Raw genomic sequence first — 22,782 nt, 5'->3', positions numbered from 1 at the left:
TGATTTCTCCATATTTAAAGATGCTTTTCCGGATTCAGAATGGTCAGAATCCTAATATTTTTATGTTGTTTGTTTTTAATTAACTCTTCTAACAGTGGAACATAGGGATCGCAGCTTGTTTGTAGATGAGCTAATGCAAACCTTGTAGTTACCTGTAGTTTTCTCTGCTTATCACAGGTCCCTCCTAGGTGTCAGGCCCTGCGCTAACCAAACGGGACAAAGAAATTAGTATTTTAGCAAAGAGAGCTGTGTTCTAAAAAAATTCCAGATAGTGAGATGTGATAATAACTTTTGTGTTTTCGGCTATTGTTCTTTCTATTCAAAAGCAACAGTCACCAACCTCACCAGATAGCTTCTCATGCTTAAGCTATATTTACCACCATGCAGTATTTATACTTTCATTGTGGTTCTTCAGAACAGAGTTCTCTGCTTTATCTCCTGGGTAAGGTTCAAGAGACAGGCCTAAGAGCACCAAGTCGGGGCTTCTTCCAGCAAGCCTGCATTAGAAAGAAATGTTTACCAACTGGGGAAAGTAGCCTGTAAATGGAGCATTCCTATGTGCTGAGCAGGCAGCAATCTTGACACGTCACACCAAGAAAGAAATCTGGACCGCGGGGCTACAGAACCACTCAGTCACGCTGGTAGTTACTTCTCTTTGTATAGCAATTTGCAGGTTAGAACACACAGCCTAGTTCACTTATCAAATAGTGAGTGGCAACACTTTCCAGTTGTTATCCTTCAGGAGATGCAAGCTGGTGTCAGAGTAGGGCCTCAAATACAAATAGCTTGGAGATGACTTTCCCCCACCAGCTGCTAGTATGATAGCAAAGATCATCTGAAATCTATGCTTGATACTATCTGCCGTGTTATGGCTAACATGAGATTTAACTCAACAAGGAAGCACGTGAATGTTAGGTCAAATGAAAATATGGAAATGTGGAATGAACTAGAGGTGGGTAACAGATGCTGCTCTGGGCTTGGCTGTCTGTCTGTCTTCTTCAGAAGAACAGGAGGTGTCTGTGTTTAGTTGCAGCACACAGCGTCCTGGGCAAACACGCGAGGTTCAGGCACTTCGCTGTTCAGGGATCTCTGATTAGGATGTGTTGTGGGAGCCGTTACTGCGTGATCTTTTCAGGGTGTGCACCTTAGCAATGTTGAACATCACTGCCACACTTCCATCTCCATCTCTCTGTGTGTGTCTCTCTGTTTCTCTGTCTCCCTCTCTCTCTGTGTCTATATGTCTGCCTGTGTGTCTCTGTCTCTGTCTCTGTCTCTCTCTCTCTCTCACACACACACACACACACACACATATACACACATTTAACCCATTTAATCAACTTTCTTTCCATAACAAAATTTATATAGTCTTTACATGGCCATTAAAAGCCATTAATAAACTATTATTTAACTCTGAAAGAGCTTCTCAGTTGAAAAAACACAGAAGATATGTAACAAAGACATTGGTGCCAACTGTTCAGAACTGACACACATCAACAATGTGTTTTGTGGGCTTCAGGTTCCTTGTAAGAAACGAAGGTCGTAGATAGTGTTCTTTTGGTGTCACACTCGTCTTCAGGGACAGCCACCATCAAGAAGTTGCTGGGTTCTTTCCTCATGTGCTCCTGCCTTCTATAAATGTTTCCACTCACAGCTGATGTGTTAAAAATGTGTACAGGTGTCAGTTTGTTCTACAAATCCATCTGAAACTTGCCTTTTTGCTGGATGCTGTTTGGAGGATATTTCCATAGCAAGGCATTGTATCTAAGCCATCGCTCATTTCCACTGGTGTCTGACTTGTGTCTGGTAAGACACAAAGTATGCTTGGGTCTGCACTTTCCTGATCACAGTGAGGCGGATCCTAGCTTTGCTCTTCTTTCTTGGTCATTTCATATGAGACTCTTCTGTAGATCGTCTGGTTGGTCTTCAGCTCATTCCCCTTTGGATTGTTTGCATTCTCACGAAGACTTATGGACATTCTTTCTATGATTTCGGTACTATTCTTTCTTTGGCTACATGGGTGACAAGCACCGTAAGAATAACTAGTAGCTTACCTTCGGACAGGTCTCACGGTGCTTTTTATTGCGCAGAGACACAGCATTTTGATGTATGAAGTATATCGCTCACTTGATGTAGTAAAGTGTACACATCACAACCTTCACCACTAGTGAAATCAAGTTTTCCACGATGCTGTGTAACCACCACCCCTGTCTAGTTACACAACATTTCATCACCCGGAAAGGGAACACATATGCATTGAGCAATCCCGCCCTGTCTTCCCCACCAGGCCTCTGAAAACATGAATCTCTTAGGCTGTGGATTCTTGGTGTTTTACGTAAGTGGAACCATGCAACCAACACGTGACTTCTGTCCAGCTCCTTTCACTTAACAGGCTCTCTGCGTTCATTCAGTTGTACCACGCGTTAGTACTTCATTCCCTATGTTTTCTTTGTTGGAGAGGAAATGTTTGCTTATCATGGTTTCTGACGTTTCACTGCAGGGTCACCTAGCCTCCTCGCTTTGGGCCTATGGTAAGGCAGGGCGTGACAGCTCTACTTCTGTCACTGAGGCTGGGAAGCAGAGAGACATTGTAAGAAGAAGCCAGAGTCCTAATACATCCCCCTAGGGCATGTCCCCAGTGGCCTGCTTTCCGTAACCAGGCCCCACCTCCTGAAGTTTTCTAAACCTCCCAAGATGTCACCCCCAGATGGGGACCAACATGAGCTTAGGGGGAATGTCTCATCTTCCCATGATAGTATTCCACTCTGCTCCAAGGCTCATGTCCATTCCAAAAAGCAGAAGAAGCCCTTGTACCTCTAAGAGACCCCACCACAGCCTTAACACTTACAGCATTGTTCAAAAGTTAAATCCAAGATTCCTATCTGTAAGCCCCTAACCAAAAAAAAAAAAAAAAAAAAAAGGAGCCGATTCATATTTGTAGTGCACAGGGCAACAGGGTGACATTTCCAATCCAAGTGTAAGATGTGGGGACGCGGGGAGCAGGCTGGGACAGAAGCAATACTGAGATCCATCTGGGCCAGCGTTAAACCCTGTTACCCTGGTACATCTGGTGTCTAGGAAGCCTGGGTGTCATCGTGTGAGTTCCCAGGAGCTTATTCATGCAGCCCAGCCCCCGCAGCCCCAATGGCTGCCTACGTGTTTTCCCCACAGCCTAGGCCATCCTGAGCTGGCTCTGTTTCCCCCACAGCCTAGGCCGTCCTGAGCTGGCTCTGTTACTTGTTCCTTTTCTCAGTGGATAGTCTACATTCCTAGCGTCTCTAGCTGGTTGGGGTCTCCCCTGTCTTTCCTTTTTTACCTTGCTCTCACATCTCCATACCCCTCCTTTCAGGGATCCCCTCAGACATCAAACCCCACACATAACATCCACATCTGCTGCGTTCTCCATCCACGCCAAACCAGCATCCCATGGCCGACACCGAGGTCTGCCACCAGCCTAGCTGGTGGTCAGGCTCCCTGGTGACAGAGTGGCCTTTGACTGAACATGAGGAAACGCTTTTGTTGGTAGTCCTGTGTGAGCAAGGCACCTCCAAGTGCTCGTTTGTCTCAAAACTAAGTCTTTACTAATGATTCAAGACCTGGGATGGGTGGGATCCAGCCAATTCCTGAAGTCCCCTCAAGGCATCTTTCTTACTGTCAGAGTAGGAGCGCTTGGCTTGTTTGAATGTTGCTAATCTCTGTAACAGTCACGCTTCCCTTGGCCCAGCTTTGCTTTTCATTTTGGGTCTGAGGCAAGCATTTGGAATCTTTCCATTCTCCTTTATGCTCCCAGTTGCCCCTGTACATCTGACTGAACTTTGATGGCAAAGCCCAAGCCACAGCCTGAATTCTGAGCTAACTGGATATCTCTTCCCCCAGGTTAACTATTCCATCACCTTTCAATCCAACCTGCTAGGGTTTCAGTACACAGACAAAATGTAAACAAGCTGTTTGCCAGAATGTTACACGGATGTCTTCCGGTCTGACTCCCAGTAGAGTTCCGGTTCCCGTCTGAAAACTCCTAGGGGTCTTTCTGTCTACAGCCCTCTCAGCATTCCGACTTATGCTTCATTCCTTTCTATTGCTGAATGGCACTGGGTTATGTGTATACAGCATGTGTTTTAATTCGCCCATCAATAGACAGACATTTAGATCACTTCAGTCTGTTGGTTATTGTAAATAGTGTTTCTATGAACATTGGCATGTACACGTCATTTTTGTCCCTGTTTTCAATTCTTGGGGGAAGGTACCCAGTGGAAATGCTGGGTCATGTGTAATTCTGTTTAGTGTTGTGAGGGCTGTATTCTGCAGCAGCTACACCAATATAAATATCTGTTCAAACACTTTCCATTTTAAAAATGAGCTATCTTTCTGTTGGGTTTTAAGGGCTCTAGATGCTAGGAACATCTCTAGGAGCCTCAAACACATAATTTGTGAGTTCCTCTCTGAGTTTATATGTTGCTTTTGAAATTCATTATGTTTTTCTGATGCACAAAAATTTCAAATTTTGATGAATCTTATTCTATTTTATTTGTGCTTTTGATGTTATAACTAAGAAATTATTTCTAGTTCAGTGTTATGAAGAATGATCTCTATTTCCCCCCTAAGATTATTATGGTTTTAGCTCTTGTATTTATATATTTTTATTAATTCCAGTTAATCTTATGTAATTATAATTTCTCACTGATTTGTAGAAATTCTATCTTAAATACTAATATTTTGGCTACAAGAATGGTAGAGATGTTTTTGAATTCATGATTGTATTTTTACTTTATGAATGACATTCTTATTGTGACAAGCATCACATTTTTATGTATACAACTCACCATGTGTGTTCTTGGGTTCTGTTTAAGAAATCTTTTTCATATGAGCTTGTAAGATTATTTGCATATACTTTTTTATTTTTTTTAACCTCTGTCTACATGACTTACTTGGAAATTACTTTCATATATGGTCAAGTAGAGATCTAATTACTGTTTCCTGCCTAGACAACTAATAGTCTCAATGGTGTTTATTAGTATTTCCCTCCTAATTTGCAAAGCTATTTCAGGCCTATACTAAGTTCCTGACATGGTAGCCTTCTTTTAGATCTGTCTATTTATATCCTTCCAAGAATCATTCTAATTAGCACAGATTCATTGTAAGCCTTAGTAAGATTCACAGTAAGCCTTGTGTGGCAAGGTCAACTTCTTAATTCTTCAAAATTGCATGGTAGACAGAGTAATGTCTCCCTGTAAATGTGCATGCCAGAGTCCTGTATCTTTTAGTTTACATGGTAAAAGGCACTTGCAGAAATAATTATAGATGTTAGATAGAGAGAAAACCCTGAATTATCGAGGTAGATTTGGTATAATTAGAGCAATGAGCAGTGGGAAACAGGAGGGTCAGAGCCAGAGAAGGAGACAGGATGAGGGCAGCAGAGGCCAGAGAGAAATTGCTATGGCCAGAGCAGTGCTGGCAGCCTTGAAAAAAGGCAATTCTGGGGAACAGAGTTGGAGTTTAAACACACCAAAAAAGCCTTGTAATTGTTCTGCCCAGTTAAGTACCTTACATGCATCAGTCATATCATCTTGACTGAAACAGTCTAATAAGAAGATACAATTTGAAGGATATTTCTTTTGTTCACTATTGGGTGCTATGTATTCCCAAGTCCTTCATCACTAACAATTGAACTTTGTTTTCTCTCTTTCTTTCTTTCTTTCTTTCTTTCTTTCTTTCTTTCTTTCTTTCTTTCTTTCTTTCTTTGTTTCTTTCTTTCCTTCCTCCCTCCCTCCCTTCCTCCTTTCCTTTATTTTATTTTATTTTTTTGAGTCAGAGTTTCTCTGTGTAATAACCCTAGCTGTCCTAAAACTTGCTCTGTAGACCAGGCTGGCCTCAAACTCACAGAGATCTGCCTGCCTCTGCCTCCTGAGTGCTGGGATTATTTTCTTCTTATTATAAGGTAGCAAATGTTTTCTGCTCCATCAACATATGTGAGAGGCAATGGAGTCTTGAAGGAAGAGTAATTTCTAAAAAATGTTGTTCATGTATGCAAACAATTTTATGCACTTTGTGTGTGGTTTGACACTGCCACTGTCTTTAAATCCTTTTTGCAAAACTATAGGATCTAAAACCTAAAACCAAACGTCACCAGATTTTCCTAGGACATTTCCGAGGAAGTCTGTGGAAGAACCCCTTTCACTGTAAATGCATTCAGGAGATGGAATCTCTTGGTGGACACAGTCAGTCACTCACATTTAAGATGAAGTATACAGTCAACAGTCAAAATGGTCTCTTCACACTCCAAGTTCAAACTCTCATGGCAGGGACTCACTGATTGGTTTACTTTTGTGTTTAATTTTTAGCCAAAGCTAGAAGCCCATGTTGCTCCTGATTCTTTATGGATTCCTCACTCTAGCCTGCAGCTCAGGGGTCCAGCCTTTGCCTAGTGTATGAAAGGCTGTAAATTTGCACCAAAATAACAAAAACCCAAAGATTCATCATGTGAAATAGTCTGAATGAAAAATAAGATTTCTGGTCGGGGTGTGGTGACACATACCTTTAGTCCTAGCACCTGGGAGACAGAGGCAGGAGGATCTCTGTGAGTTCGAGGCCAGCCTGGTCTACAAAGTGAGTTCCAGGATAGCTGGGGCTGTTACATAGAGAAACCCTTTCTTAAACCCTCTGCCCCCCAAAAAGAAAGAAAAATAAGATTTCTGGTTAAAAATTTACATTGGAAGCCTGCTGAAAGGGTTTTGTATATAGTTTTTGGCGTGGATTTTTATTTCTGTCACTACTTTGAGATTTTTATCTGAATTCTTAGGGGATGCAAGATTCAGATTCTAGCTTTAAATCCCAGTGCCTTGCTCTTTGGCAGCAGAAATAAAAAGCTTATCTGATGTCAGTTTTATTTTGCCTGGAGAAAAGTTCACAGAAAATGATGGGTTTAAGTAGAAAGTCATTATTCCCAAGATATAATGTACACTCTGATAAAACTTAACTAAAATTTATGGTTTAGATACTGAGCAACCTAAGCTTCTGGTGTCATTTTCTTCTGAGTTAAGCTAGAGTAAGTTCAGCAACGAGCAGATGACCACATCGGGGCTCTATTTTGCTCCCTGCTTTTTCTTAAAGGTTGATTGCTGTTTGTGAGATCCTCCATTGGAGAAAAGCTACTAGCCTGATGTTATTTTTCTGTTTATACTAAATTTCCTTTTTATGACTTGGGTCATAGTACAATTTTGAAGGCATTGATAAGATGTGCATTTTATTAACACAATTAGCACTGTGTCTAGAGTTTGATACAGTATTGGGTGAGTTATCTTTCAGGAAAAAAAAATTAAAGACATGCCTTGCCGAGTGATGGTGGCAGAGGCAGGCGGATCTCTGTGAGTTCGAGGCCGGGCTGGACCGACAGCCTCCAAAACAATACAGAGAAACCCTGTTTTGTAAAAACCAAAAAAAAAAAAAAAAAAAAAAAGACATGCCTTTAAGAAATACACAGGACTGGGCTGCTTGTAGGGAAGGGTTACAAACATCATTGATCAGAGTGTTAAATTGGTTTTATTTTCTTCATGATCATTGTAAGAAGTCTGCCCCTCAAAGACTTGTAAATGGATCCGGTATCAGGGAAACTGAGGCATGGGAGGCTTCAGGACAGCTCTAGGATGGCAGGTGTTATGGTTTGAGTTTCCTTGGGATAAGTCACTCACAGGGGAAGAAAGGGTTTGTTTGGTTTACACTTCCAGGTTACCCATCATCACTGAGCAGTCAGGAAAGGGGCCCAAGCCTCACTTACAGGCTTATGCCTCGCTAGCTTCTTATACAACTGAGGTCCAGGGAATCATGCTGCCAACAAGGGGTTGTATATCAAATATTCTTATATCAAATAACAATCAAGATGACTACCTACACCCCATAAATATGCCCACAGAACAGTCTGACTCTGGCAATCGCTCTATTGAGACTCCTTTCTCAGGTGACTCTAGACTGTGGCAGTTAAGGCTAACTAAGATGGCAAGGTTTCATGAACTGAGATGTGCATACACTGGTTCTGCCCACTGAGAGGCTAGGAATGATAGGAAGCAATGGTGTAGGGAGTTGATGAGTTAGGAAGGAACTGGTTTCTGGGCAGCAGAAAGGCTCCTACTGCTCTAGATGCTACAGAGTGGGGTATTGCTCTTGGAAACCTGTGTCATGAGGAAGAAAAGGCAGTCACAAAATGAAAAAGAAAGGAAAAATACAGAAGTACACACTGCTATTAATGTTTATCAAGAGCTTCATGGTGAAGGCTATTTTGAGGGGCTTTGCCCTTTATTAGCTATACTGAAGCCTTCTTCTTCTTCTTCTTCTTCTTCTTCTTCTTCTTCTTCTTCTTCTTCTTCCTTCTATCTTCTTCCTCCTCCTCCTTCTTCTCCTCTTCCTCTCACCTTAGTAAATGTAGCAATATTGTATTTTCCCAAGGACCTTTGGACTTGATTAAAAATTAGGGTTATTTGTTTCTAAACTGAGATGAAAATTAGATCCACTCATTTGTTAACTCAATAAATATTTATTGAAAATCTATCATTTGCAGTAGTGTTTTAGTTACAAACAAAAAAGGGTCTGCCACTATGGAGTCTTATTTACTTGGAGAGAAAGACAATAAGCCTGTGAACACAGAGACAAGGGCATAATGCCCGGTCTCAAGAAAAATGAAAAGAATAAAAAGCAAACAGAATGAGGGTAGAAGGGGATATAGAGTTATTTTCTACTTTATGTAGATCAAAAATATTCTCTATTGTAGTGACATTGAGCCACGGCCTGAATGAAATGAGAGAGTGAAAATTGAGACTTGTGGAAAGACACCGTTTGTGGATATAGAGAGAAGTGGAGAGCTTGGTCAAGTCAGGATATTTCTCTTTTATTCCTCCATTTAATTTTTATTTCATATTTTTTTACTTCCAACCATAGTTCTCCCTTCCACCCCTCCAAGTCATGATACTTCTTATGACGAACACAATGTATTTTCAATGAGCAATATCACCTTAGACTTCAGGACCCCAGGGCTTCAGTCAACCTCAATCTGCTAGACCTGAGAGGAACATCTGACAAATCAACTGGGCACATGCAAACATCATGGTGATGGTGGTGGTGGCGGCATTGCTATTGGTGGTTCTGATGTTGTCTTGAGAAGTAATGGTGGGAGTAAGATTTGAGATGAAGCCTGAACTTTATACTTATGACTGTGCTGTTCCTTCTCCAATGGAAAAACCTCTGTCAGCCTGGGGAAGACAGGCTGGGAGGATATCAGTACTGAGAAGAACGAGCCACCCTTTAGACCAATGTCCAGACAACAAACTCTATGCCCCTGCTGGGTGTGCTGTTATTATACTCTCTAGAGTAAACACAGCCCTCTCTGCTCTCCAGCAGAGATCTATGGTTGGTGAACAAAATCTGTGAAGAGATTCACTTGCTGGTCACATAGAAATTGTGGAAAGTTGAATGGAATGATAGCCACATTATGGAAAAGTCTTATGTAAATTTACTTTAAATCTCAGATGGGCAGGATGGCTCAGTGGTTAAAGGGGCTTACCATCATGATGAATGACCTATGTTTGATTCCTAGGATCTACATGATCAAAAGAGAAAACCAGGGCGGGGCGTTGGTGGCGCACGCCTTTAATCCTAGCACTCAGGAGGCAGAGGCAGTCGGATCTCTGTGAGTTCCAGGCCAGCCTGGTCTACAGAGCAAGTTCAAGGACAGCCTCCAAAGCAATACAGAGAAACCCTGTCTTGAAAAACCAGAGAGAGAGAGAGAGAGAGAGAGAGAGAGAGAGAGAGAGAGAGAGAGAGGGAGGGAGGGAGGGAGGGAGGGAGGGAGGGAGGGAGGGAGGGAGGGAGGGAGGGAGGGAGAGAGAGAGAGAGAGAGAGAGAGAGAGAGAAGCAGCTCCTACAAATTGTTGTCTTACCTCCACATGTTCTCAGCCACATCCCAAACATGTACACTAGATAAATAGCTTTAAAAAGATAATGAAGTCGGGTGGTGGTGGCGGCGGCGCACGCCTTTAATCCCAGCACTTGGGAGGCAGAGGCAGGCAGATCTCTGTGAGTTCCAGCCCGGGCTGACCGACAGCCTCCAAAACGATACAGAGAAACCCTGTCTCGTAAAAAAAAAAAAAAAAAAAAAGATAATGAATATGCTTAGAGGAACTTATTGAGTTGCAACTTGTTTTAACAGGGAGCATATCAGGCGCTGTAACTATTGTGCTCACCTGCATGCTTACAACCTGTACTCTATCCCCAGCACTGCAGAAAACCTGACATTGTGGCACACACCTGTAATCCCAGCATTTGGGAGGCAGAGACAGGAGTTCAAGGTCATTCCTGACTCCATAGTGAATTTGAGGCCATCTTGGGGGTACAGTTTTAGGCAGAGAATCCACAGAAGGTTGAAGGAGATAAGAAGTTGGGAAGTAAGCAAGCCATGGCTATCAGGAGGAAACGCAGCTGTTTCCAGTAGAGAAAAGAGCCAGGGAACTGATCCTAATACTGAGATTTTCTGGGTGTGTTGTGCAGAGGTAACAGTGACTGGTGACTCTTGTCAGGGGTCTGATCAAGGAGGGAGGTGAGAGAGGAAGGAGGCAGAGAGAGAGAGAGAGAGAGAGAGAGAGAGAGAGAGAGAGAGAGAGAGAGAGAGAGAGAGAGAAAGGGATAAAACCACCCAAGCCTTCTCCCTCTGCAGTTCGTTTTTTCAGAGTGTTGTGTACAGAATACCACTATGATTTTTCCAGGGTGATTGGTCTCCTATGTTAGACTCCTACTATAAAATATTATACTTAGTATTGTCTTTACAGGTTAAATAGATAAACTAAAGGCACAACTTTATTGTTTGAAGTTGCCATGTACTATGTCATCATGTCATTATGTGTCAGTATAACATTTTTGTTAAAAAACTGAAGAGATTCTTAGAAGGGGATTGAAGACTCCTCCCAGTAGTCTAGTGTTTGCCTAGGTCACGATGCTCTGGTGTTGCTCCCCAGAAAAATGAAAAAAAAAAAAAGAAAAATAGAAAAGGTAGGAGATGTCCATTTCTTTCTCTTCTTTAGTGTTTCAAATTGATGTGTCATGGACAGATGTGAGCATCTGAGCTGGTGTTTCCTCTCAGAGTGGGAGCTCACCTACTCCAGGTAGTGAAGAGAATAAAGGTCCCTCATTTAGACATGTTCTTCTTTCATCGGAATGTCTACTCACACATGGAGATTTATTTTTACAGGTCAGAGACTAGCACACCACAGCACGCAGCTCATAGCATCCTTGGCTATCATGTCTCTCATTCCCAAGTAACACTAGGACATTTATTTTTAAGAACACAGAAAAGCGAATGCGTGTTTTCAAAAGTCAGGGCCCTTTTGACTGGTTTCTGTAAAGTCTGTGTGGAAATACTGAGATACTCTTTAAGAGCTGAAAGGTAGTCTCAACTATATCCACAAAGGTCTGGCTGTTGGTGGTTTTAAACACTGGATTTATCATGCACACCCTTAGGGCTGAGAAGGGTATCTGCTAGTTATTTCTGGTAAAGATGTCATTTGATAACTAGGAGCCAGGGAGTCCCATTTCCAAGGAAGTGTCCATTTGCGGGTTAGAGCTCTTAGAGCTCTGATATCACCTGAGAACTAAGTCACCGTCATGAAAGACCAAGTTCAATTAACAACCCAATGCCCATCCCCACATTCATGAAAGACCAAGTTCAATTAACAACCCAATGCTCATCCCCACATTCCACTAGTATACAGGGCCAAGCAGCAAAAACAAAAATAAGAAAAACTGGTGATCATGTGATTGCAAGTTAGATTTCTATCAGAACCACAATCGTAGGGGCAACTTGAAGGATGCCCTCCCTCTGTGCTGTCTAGTTTTATGTCAACTTGATATAAGCTAAAGTCTTCTGAGAGGAGGGAACCTCAAGAAAGTGTTTTCAGAAGATCCAGCTATAGGCAAACCTGTAGGACATTTCCTTAATCAGTGATGTGGGAGGGCCCAGCCCATTGTGAATGGTGCCACCCTCGGGGGCCCTCAGTTTATATGACAGCAGGTTGAGCAAGCCATGGGGAGGAAACCAGTGAGCAGCGCCCCTCCATGCCTCTGCCTCAGCCCCTGCCTCCAGGTTCCTGTCCTGTTTGAGTTCCTGTCCTGACTTCCTTCAGTGATGAACACTGATGTGAAAATGTAAGCCAAACGAACTCCTCCTCAATTTGCTTTTGGTCGTGGTGTTTCATCATAGCAATAGTAACGCTAACCCAAGACACCTCTGACAGCCTCCTCACCTAACCCTGCATACCTAGCCTCCCAGTGTGCAAACTGGTGCACTCAGGCTTATTTCACTTGCTGAAGGATCTCAGGTATGACTTGTTTCCAAGAAAACTCGGGTGGCATTAGTAGAAACATACGGTTAAGGCAGGAGTCCATGTAGCAGAACTCACACTGGCCAGGACTAGTTTTTTAATTTCTCAGAGTTTTGGCTCTGACCTGAAATACTGGCTGGTCCAGATCTGGAGGAGGGCAGTCAGGGTGGGGGTATTGTATTTCCAGTTGTCCTTCTGTCTTCTTGGCTCTCTTTCTTACACTTACAAATCCCTCTCTGTTGCACACGTGGACACATCTGCATTTTGATATACCATCTGCCCTCTGCTATACCATTGTCACAATTCCTTATTGTCACCTGATAGGGGAACAAGTGCAGAATCACTCCAGCCATCACCACTTCCAAGGGTCAGAAAGTGGAGCCAGGTGTGTGTGTGAAGTCAGAAAGGTCTCTAAACTGGGCATCTAGGAAAACATAGGTCCTATACGTCTCACATTTACCCTGTCCAGGCATAGTGCTAGATGGCCTGAATACCTGAGAAATTTACAGGGTAGATTATGTTATTCTCATTTTACAGAGATGAGGAAACTAGGACTCTGAGCAATGAAAACTTGGGGAGTCTGAAAAAGGTTTATACTAGAGTTTGCACGCTGAGTGTGCACATCAAAGGAAACAAGGTGTGTGTGTGTGTGTGTGTGTGTGTGTGTGTGTGCGTGCGTGCTGGGGGGAGTCGGAATGCAGTCTGTACCAAGGAAAGCACTGTAAGGAGTGTGGTGGCACGTGCCTGTGACCTTAGCCCTCCGGAAGGTGGGATAGGAGGACCTGGAGTCTGAGATAGCCTGTATAGCCTGGGCTACATCGTGAGACTGTGTCGCAAACGTGGGGAGAAGGGAGTAAAGGCGCAAAGGCCAACCCCATGCATCAGGGTCAGTCACTCTGGCCGCTGCTCCCGGAAGCTGTGCTGTGCTATTTTCCCCACATTGTAAAATCTTCTCCCTGTCATCCCCCTCCCTGACTCCATTCTTCATTTTTTCCTTTGGAGACAGCTTCTCACTATGCAGCCAAGTCTGGTTTCAAATTCACTTTCATGGGCTTCAGCCTCTGTAGCATTGGGATTACAGGCGTGCCCTTTCGTGACAGTTTCCCTGTGGCTCTTATTAGCGGTTAGACATTGCTGAATTGTTTCATATGCTCTTTATAAGGCAGTGCGGATCTATCCAACTTGTGGTTTGGGTGACATGTCCTGCCCACACTTAGGCTTTTCTCTTCCCAGTGGTCCTTCTCAAAAATACGACTTCAGTTCTAAACCAGTATGCAGAGTCTAGGGCAAGTATTTTGGAAGGAGATCTATGGTATTTTATCCCTTTCCATGCAAATGGGGCAGACCTCTATTTCCCACACGTGCTAAAGAATATCTGTTTGGAGTAGAAGATGACAAGCAGAACTACCCAATGCAAATGGTTGATCTACTCATGTTGGCTGGTTTTCATTCTACCCTCCAGACCTAGCATCCTGTACTTCCTGGGTGCACAACTAGGTCCTCTTACATTGTAGACTAACTACCATGGGGGGACAGAAGAACTCCTTCCTGCCCCGTGGCTGGGCAGTAGCTGATTCCCTCCCCAGTCATCATGGCTCCTATTGGATGGCATCTTCTACATCTCTCACTGGGGTCCAGTAACCGCTCCTGCCTTGTTTCTTCTTGCTTAGGAGGAAGAACTGCTTCCAAGAGCTCCTCCGCCACTCCTTTACGCTGCCACCCCTCTGTAAATACTCTTTCGTCAGACATTCCTCCTTTATCCTTGAATGTGTCATCACTTCCTACCTGAATCCTCACTGACTTTTACATGTGACTGTAAATTTTCCACATGACATAAAAGGATGGCAGAATTGGATGACTAAAATCGACCTTGAATACAACATACATTTCACCGTAAGTAAAACCACAGTTCAGAAAAAAAAAAGAAAGAAAGAAAAGATATCTACAATTGTTTTTTAAATCACATAAGTTGCAAGAAATGAACTTTGTGGAAAACAACAGCACCTGTCTCAAGGCCTGTGGCTATATGTGAATCCGATTGCAGCTTTTGTGAGCTGCTGAAATGCTGCCATGTTCTGTAGATTTTCAGGTGATCAAATGCCTCTTGTTTTTGTTTGTTTTGACTGTTCCTGAGATAGGGTCTCACTATGTAGCCCTAGTTGACCTAGATCTCAATACATAGACCAGCTGACCCTAGATCAAAGGGATTCTTCTCCCTCAGCCTTCTGAGTGCTGGGATTAAAGGCCTGTGCCACCACTGCCCATGCCCACTGATGAAACACTTTTAAGTTACAAATTCTACTGAGAGGTTTGAGTGACTGTCACAAGTGCACTTGGAGAGGATGTCCGGTGGAGAGGAAATTCTCTTCCCTAAGGCCTCCAGCTGAGAAGCACAGGCTCTTGACCCTGCAGAGAGAAAAGATCTTTTGCAGAGGGGAATGCATCTCTGTGCAAGGCCTGAGTAGAGCCCTTCCCAAGTCTGGAAAACCATTAGGTTTGGCTTAAGCTAAGTGAAATAAACAAGCCTTGTCCCAAGCGAGAGCTAATTGTTCTCCTCTGCCTTTCAAAGTTATAAAGTTCTAAGCCAGAGTGAGTTGTTTTTCTTTGTCTGAGTCCAAATGAGAGCTGTCTTGACCCTAGCTTTAGGACACTCCTCCTGCAAAGTGCATTGACACTGGGGAGGAGAGTGTTGAAGTTTGACGAGAGATGCTGAGCAAGGGGTGGGATCGATTGTACCCCCTCACTTGAAACGTGTGCCAGGCAGGGCTGTTTGGGGATGGTAGCTTCTAGAACATTGACTGCAGATGGTCTTTGTTCTATGGTTTAGGGTGCCTGATTCTGGAGCATGGGATTAGCCATAGTCTTGGTTCTAAAGTTCTTGACATTCAGGTCTTCTACAGACTTTTCAGCAAACTTGTTTCTCCATCACATCTCTAGAGAGTGAAGATTATAATTTAATAGCAGCACTTTCCAGATCTTTCTTGGCAAGGAGACCAGGGACACACAGAATCATCTTGAGACAGTCTAGCACAGAACAGACCACTTGGTTCCATTCCAGGACACCTTAACATAAGCCTGGCATTCTCAGGTGAATATTCACTTGCCATTTTTCTCCTTTTCCACACCAGTGACAGGTGGAAGCAAAAATAAAACTCAGGATTTCTTTTCTCAAATTCAACCTGCAATATGTCAATGTAAATGCTGTTTCTCTCATCTACCTGGAAAATAGTGCCAGCAACTGACACAAGCCTGACTGACAGGAAAGGGTCTCCAAAGAGGAAACGGTTACATACCTTCTAGGTATCATTTCTTTTCTAAGTTCCCATGAAATACCATGAGATTGTTAGAAAAAGGTTTGGCATTTAGTTTCTTCTAGGTATAAATTGCTGCAAAGGAAGCAATGGAACTTAGTCACAAACATGTAAATATCAGAAGCACAGAATGAAATGGCATCCTGGAGACTGACTGGTTCTAAAATAAATGGCTTAATAGAACTGAGGAAATGGCTAAAGACCTTCTCTACAAGCATGAGGACTAACTAGAGTTTGGGTGTCCAGAACCCACATAATTTCTGGGATGGCAGAGACAGAGGACCTTCAGAGCAAACTAGCCAGCTAGACTCACCACACTGGTGAGCTCTTCATTTGACTGAAAGAGCCTGCCTCAAAAAATAAAGTAGAAGACCCATAAAGGGTGTACACATGCAAAAGAAATGCAAGTATGCCATGCTCAAAACTGGCCATAATAATGGCAATACATTCATAATTTAAGTGTCTTATATTATGATACAAGTGTATCATTTTGTTTCCATTGGTAATATGTCTACTTCAAAAAATTCTAGACATTGTTCTGGAATGGGGGAGGGGCACAGTGTTGTCTGAGAGACAAAAGTGTGGTGATATCTTGCTTGTACAGATAAAGCCTGTCTGAAGGTCAGAGAGTGGAGCTTGCCACTGGCTAACCATAGAGGTCTAGAGGTCTGAAGAACTCCATTTACACTGTAGTTAATAATTTTTCATTCTGAGATTTTATTAAATCATCTGATAAAAGGAATCAAAAGTTCAGATTCAAAATAACCAGAACCTTACATTTGAGCACAGGGTTCATTGTTCCCCTGGGTGTGATTTTTTTCCGCATGAAACACTGGGTGGAGGGGTGTATTTATTTATACCTATCTAGATTTTAGTTGTTAAACTTTGTCACTCTTAAATTTATACAAATGTCAATCATTTATTTATTCTTTTAAAAATAAGAGCTGATTTGATACAGATAATCTGTATCAGAGATGCTTAGACATTTAGAGTCATTCTAAATGATCACCAAATTTAATAGCTAAATACAGAAAATACAGAAAACAGCTTTGAGTAAACAAAGAAACTTGAGAAACAACTAAAATTTAAAAAATAACAGCCATCTCACAATTTTATCTGCCCTCTGGTTATATTATTCTATTGACCGGGTTTGAAGACTGAAAACTGAAAGTAAAATTCTCTTCGAATATCAAGAACCCCAAAACACACATTTTAATAACTTGCCAAAAATTAATTTGATTTTTTTCAACTTTCATTTCACTTAAAAGATGCCATGTCTTAAAGCAAAGGACAACCAGCCTACAGGCCACAACCCCAGAGAACCTAGGTAACTAAGAGAGAGACACATGGTTAGGCATAGGAAGGAAAAAAGTCAAGATTCCCTGAGTAAATCTAAAGTGAGTGGGGCATCGGGGAGGGTGAAAGGGGAGAGGGGAGAGAAGAAAGGGAGTGGGGTATAGCTCAATAAAATAAAATAAAAAAGATGCCATGTCTATGCTCACTGCAAGCTGTTCTTGGGAAGTAAGTACGTTGAGGACTCCACTTTCCCATTTTGTTTTATAGTTTAGTTTGTAGCATTTCAGTTGTGTTTACACCACTCCTCTGACTAAAATGTACACGCTCACTGAAATACTTTAATACTGAGTTTACACCATGCCCAATGTTTGGAAATACATTAAGATATGACTCACAGTTGCATGATTTCTTCTGTAGTGTGAGTCAAAGTATGATCCTTAAATAAAATACAGACAGAAGAATTTGCTGTGACACAATACATCATCTTATGAAGTTATGTGCATGTTAGTCATGTCCCTAGTCTCAACACCAGAAGATTCCAGTATACCTGAAGAATGGACCGGGTATTTTGGATTTTGATTCTAAAATCTGGCCTCAGATACAACTGAGAAAAGCTTCCCTGACGAAAAAAGATGAAGGGCATTCATTGGAATGAATTTTTTATTATTTCTTTATGAGAAGGAAACTTGTTGTCTTCTTCAGTAGCATCATCACAGTAGACAACACAGAATAAATAACTCGACAAGGCTCCCAAGGGAAGCGTGAACCAAACTGACACTGACCAAATCAGTGCAGCCCTCTCAGCTGTGACTGGAGAGGACGCCTGCATGCACAAACATTACAGAAAAAGGGACCAATGACTTTCAACTTCATAGTCCAAATAAAGAGTCCATTAAGAGTCACAGAACAGTGATTTGTCTGCCTCGACTGCTTCCTCGCTTGCACGAATTGACTGCCTAGAGAATGAGTTTTCGTTTGGCCGACTGCACACTGCATTTATAACAGCAGTGGCATCGAAATTTAAAACAGGAGACAGTAACTATATAGAGATTTAAACAAATTACAAAACCACATGCTTTGTCATTCAGCAGGAAGGCTTAAATCAACCAGGTCTTAGACACAGCTGGTTGTCCTTCAAAGGCCACAGGCTCTAGACATCCTTCTGAGGCCTCCCCTGAGGGATCTTGTCATCACATCTGCAGTCAAACCTTTGCTTTAGCAGGGCAGTTTCATTTGTTTATATGGCAGCTCTTTATGTTTCTCCCAGGAAACCATTCAAAGGCTTTTGCAGATGTCCCTCATGAAGTGTGTCCTCATAACTGTCCACAAAGGTCAGTCTGTTTGCTGGAACTGGACTGGGTAGAACAAGAAGTTCGTGAAGCTTCCTGCGTTCTCAATGAAGTCCGAAAACAGAGGACTGAACGCATTAGTCTCAGGACCGGTGGCCTAAGGATAGCAAAGACCCAAGGATCAATTATAGAGTTGATTGATAAAAATCTAAGAGCTTGGAGGTCCAACTTTTCCTTTCGGGAAGAGGTTTCATTCATATAAGCAAAGATCTGAAAGAAGTAGAGAGGAAAATGATGTTAGTTCTACGTTGTAAGCAAACTGACCTAGATGCGTCACCTCTTGAGAGTTAGCCTTGTTTTGTGTGGTTGTGGCAATGAAAGGGTGGATGGCAAAAATCTCCTAAATAAATCATAACAACCATTTTCCTGTGAACTTAATGAAAGCAAGTGCCATAGGGTTACAATTAACATTGGCTAGAACTAACCTTTGTAGTCTTGCCATTGGAAATGGAGGGAAATTAATCAACTTTTCTTGGCACCTAGAACAGAATCTGTTTTCCCTTCAGATAGTCTCATTATGCAGCCCAAACTGACCTCAACTACATGATCTGCCTATAACCTTCCAGGTAGGATTTCAGGTGTGAGTCACTGTGCTTTGCCAAATAGAATATTTTAATAGCATCAGCAGTAATAATAATATTTGTAGCTCCTATTTACCAATAGCCTGAAATACATGTTGTGAAACACACCGGGTCATGAACCTGCTTTCTTCCTAGTTCTATGGAAACTTTAACAGATGAGGAAGTGAGTTTCATGAATGTTAAGAATAACATGCTACACTTCCAAACATCTGGCCTGATGTGACCATCATGATTCAGCAAGAGAGAACTTTGGCTTGAATTTAACTCTGTCTGTAACTCTGCTATCTATCACGGACAAGAAACTGTGAGCCTGTAAGGGTGATATCACACCTACTTCACAGGGTCATGGGAAGCAACATGTTAGCTCCTTCACTTGTGTTCCTGTAGTACGTACTCTACAAATTAAGTGAGTTGTGACCTCACTTCACCAGTGAGAACACAGAGGCACTGAGGAGTTATGTCACCATGGACCTAAGGTTGTTTAGTGGCCTGGTAGGGTTACAAATCCAATACTTCTGGTGCTGGTACAGTGCTCATTGTGTGTTACACCCAGGGCAGTGTTACAGCAGGCCCTTCAGGATGATGTCCTAACCTCTGGGAAGTGGACAGCCGCATTCTTATACTTGGATCAGCATTTTCAAACCAGAATTGGTGCTCTCACATGACTCAATTAAGCAGTTTGTTCAGATTGGCAGGGAACAGTACATACTTGGTCTATACTCTTTGTTCCAGCCTACAGAAAGGAGGATATCAAATGTGGATCACACCTCATCATCTAACTAACACATAAGTCTTAATGCTCCAGGGATCCTCTAGCCTAGTCTGTGACTTGGGAAGCTACCCACTTCTTCCCTGACACTCTTTTCCCGAAATAACTCATTCCTTTCCTTTCCCCTGGTATTGAACTATGCAGCATCTGGGAACTGGATGTACCAAACACATTGTAGGGAGACAGAAAAGCAGTCGTCTTCGAGTTGCTTATGTTAGGACAATAGCGGGAAGGTTTGGCAGTCAGAGGTGTTTATGCCAGAGAATCTTGGCATGAGGAATAGAGAAAAGAGTTGGCATGTGAGTAAGGAAAACGAAGAATTGATGGTGGGCTTGGGCTTCTCAGACCTCGGGGAGAAGTTAGGTGGGGCTATGTGATGAGGCAACAGTTTTCTAGTACGCTGCACTACTTTGGATGCAAAATATTTAGTATGATGTGCCCAAGAGGTCAGCTAGGAGGCAGAAACTCAGTAATAGTGTACATCAGACAGGTTAAAACACATCACACACACAGACACACACAGACACACACAGACACACACACACACACACACACACACACACACACACACACACACACACACACACACACACACACTGCATGCTCAAGTAATAGCACCCTGTTGTAGAAAGAGTCCTGGCTGTCTCTGAGCTGGTTTAGCGGAGAACAATACTGAGTTGGGCAAGCAAGGCAAGCAGTGTGGTTAGGATTCAGCAGCCTCATGACCAGCTCCACTCATGAAGATGAGTCAGGTTTTCAGTGCAGAACAACCTACTTCACAGTTGCTGATCTTGTAGAATGGGCCAGGATAGTGAGAAGTGAGTCCTGATAACATTGAAACAATTCTGTGCAGCTTCTTTGGCTTTTCATTCACTGTGGTGGGTAAGTTATAGAACTGCTTAAAATATGCATTTCAGAAGTGAGCCACTACTGTGTAGGAGAGGATTCAATTCTGTTACTCTCAGAAGAGAGTCAACTTCAGACACCTTTGACGCTCCTGATGTTGGATCCATCTCCTCTACAGTCCTTATCTTCTGACTAGAATATGACCTTTGCTCTTCTGCATTATGGAGTCAATGCTTTTTTAAGTTGTAGTGAAATACACATAACATAAAACGCACCATTTTTTTGCACTTTCAAGTGCACAAGTCCATTTAACGTTGTCATATAACTAGTATAGTTATAGTTTTTATACATCATGATATTTTATGATGTGAGTTTTTTTCTTTATGGTGCTGGCACTTGAACTGAGGACCTCACATATGCTTTGCAAGCAAACTGAGCTACATTCCCAACCCTATCACAATGTTTAGATATGTAAGAGTCTCTAGTTGGGAGAGACTACCCCTCCTTGGGATGGCTAATTATTGCAACCAACAAAGGGCTTCAGGGAGAGTATGTCTTTGCTACACACATTGCTAATCAGTCCTGACATACACCTCTTCTGTAGATCCCACAACCAGTAATGTTCTCCTTAAGAATCCAGGGTCCTGTTACCAGGCAACTAAGCACTGCCCTGTAGTTGATGGCCTGCCATAATTACCCAAGTTTGCCAATCCTAATCCTTTCACCTTGACATGCCTTTCCTGCAGAAATCCCAATAAAGGCTGCAGCTCATACCCTGCCATCCCCTTGCCTCTTCTTCATCCTGACCTGTGTTCTAGTCCTGTCTGGATTTCTATCAGATTTCTTCTTGGAAATGCACTTGACTGACTTAATGTAAAGAACAGTACCCATTACTACCACCTGTTTCAAAACTCCAAGTGTGAACCTCCATGCACAGGCACTCCCTCCTGCTCTGAGGTTGATCCTCAGTTGTTAAAAACAGCTGGCGTGTGGGAGACACAGGAATGAGCGACACAGGAATGAGCGACGCTTTGGTAATGTTCTAAAATTTAAATTCAGAGGTTGGTGGGAATGCATGTTCCTTCTGCAATACACTACCAAACATTTGTGATGAGAAAAATACCAGGTGCTAGTCTAATGTGTCCAATGAGTTAACTGCTTGACACCCCGGCCCCAAGTTTTGCAAAGACTACAGAGTTGTAATGCATATCTAGTGAAACAGATGGGACACAGTTGGGAATCTGTTATTTCTGCCATGTCTGAGGCAGCCACCCATGGAAAGCTTTATTTTGGCAGTGACCAGGGGTTATCATTTAAACCATTGCTCCTATCTTTAATCCCATACGAAGTGGGTTCAGAAATCTAGAGCGAATGCGCACTTCATTTGGCTCATCAGTGAGATCCTTGGGGGAGATTTAAAACATTCAGTGGCCTTGCTTCTTTGATGTGTTTAGTCTTGGTTAAGGCATGGTCTTCAGGGGCTCTAATAACCTTCCCAAAGGAGTGCAGGCTCATTTCAGAGAGAAGGAAGCCAAGGCTTAAAAGACTAGTCACTTTGCCTACGGAGTCATACTGCAGTGGTGGGACTCCATCTTCAATGTCAGTCCCTAGGCAGGATCCTGACACGAATATGCAAAGCCTTTGATGCAAAGCATCATGTGAGATTCACAAGTAACTGTCTGAACTGGAGATGCGCAGACAGTTTTGTTCAAGGGGTCATGAAAGTCTGTGGCTATCACTCTTCCATTTAGAGATGGAAAAACTGTGTCCCCTTTTCAGAGTCTCTCTTTGGCTCTCCCTGGCCTTTCTTCCATCAACACTTACCAACACGAACTTGAACACTGCACTTACTGTGTTCATCTGCCTTCTGAAAGACGTTGTGGTGTCCTAGCTACAGGCTTTGCACAAATTCACCCCCTAATTTGTTGTCTGTGTTGTCGTCATGATGGTGGTGGTGGGCATGTTTTAAAGAAATACTTTCTGGCCAAACATGTCTGTGGTACATAGAGACTGAAGCCTACATTGCACTGACATGACTTCAGAATGAGCACGGCCTTGGCATTGTGTGCCTCAGGACTGCAGTGATGTCAGAGTTCTGAAGTCTACAGCTCTGGGTTGATTCGGTCCAGGACAGGGGCTCTGAGGATTCATCCACCCAGATGACTGTGGAGTGATCAGTGTGGAAGGCTAGGAGGGCATCATCCAGACCTCTAATAAGGAGAGGAACCACAAACAGATAATAAAGTTGGCAAACTTCCAGCTTTTTCTTCATAT

The 22,782-nt window shown here is 42.7% G+C and overlaps 1 protein-coding gene across 3 annotated transcripts in view; it reads right to left on the bottom strand.

Moving 5' to 3' along the window:
* Ptger2 (prostaglandin E receptor 2) overlaps positions 1 to 22,782 on the bottom strand; it is a 63,038-nt gene that overhangs the window by 35,422 nt on the left and 4,834 nt on the right. The window contains exon 2 of one of the 3 annotated variants that reach the window (XM_021222824.2): positions 17,606 to 18,409. The exons of 1 other annotated variant lie outside the window; for it this stretch is intronic. In XM_021222824.2, coding sequence (XP_021078483.1) covers positions 18,296 to 18,409 — 114 coding nt within the window. In that variant the 3' untranslated portion in view covers positions 17,606 to 18,295. Of the gene's footprint in view, positions 1 to 17,605; positions 18,523 to 22,782 lie in introns of those variants that run through there. One more of the 3 variants, XM_005085790.4, reaches the window with a different exon arrangement.

The sequence above is a fragment of the Mesocricetus auratus genome, unplaced genomic scaffold, assembly GCF_017639785.1.
Source record: "Mesocricetus auratus isolate SY011 unplaced genomic scaffold, BCM_Maur_2.0 Super-Scaffold_100048, whole genome shotgun sequence".
Taxonomy (NCBI): Eukaryota; Metazoa; Chordata; class Mammalia; order Rodentia; family Cricetidae; genus Mesocricetus; species Mesocricetus auratus.
The sequence above is the reverse complement of the archived record's forward strand: the minus strand, read 5'-3'. Positions and strand labels throughout refer to the sequence as shown.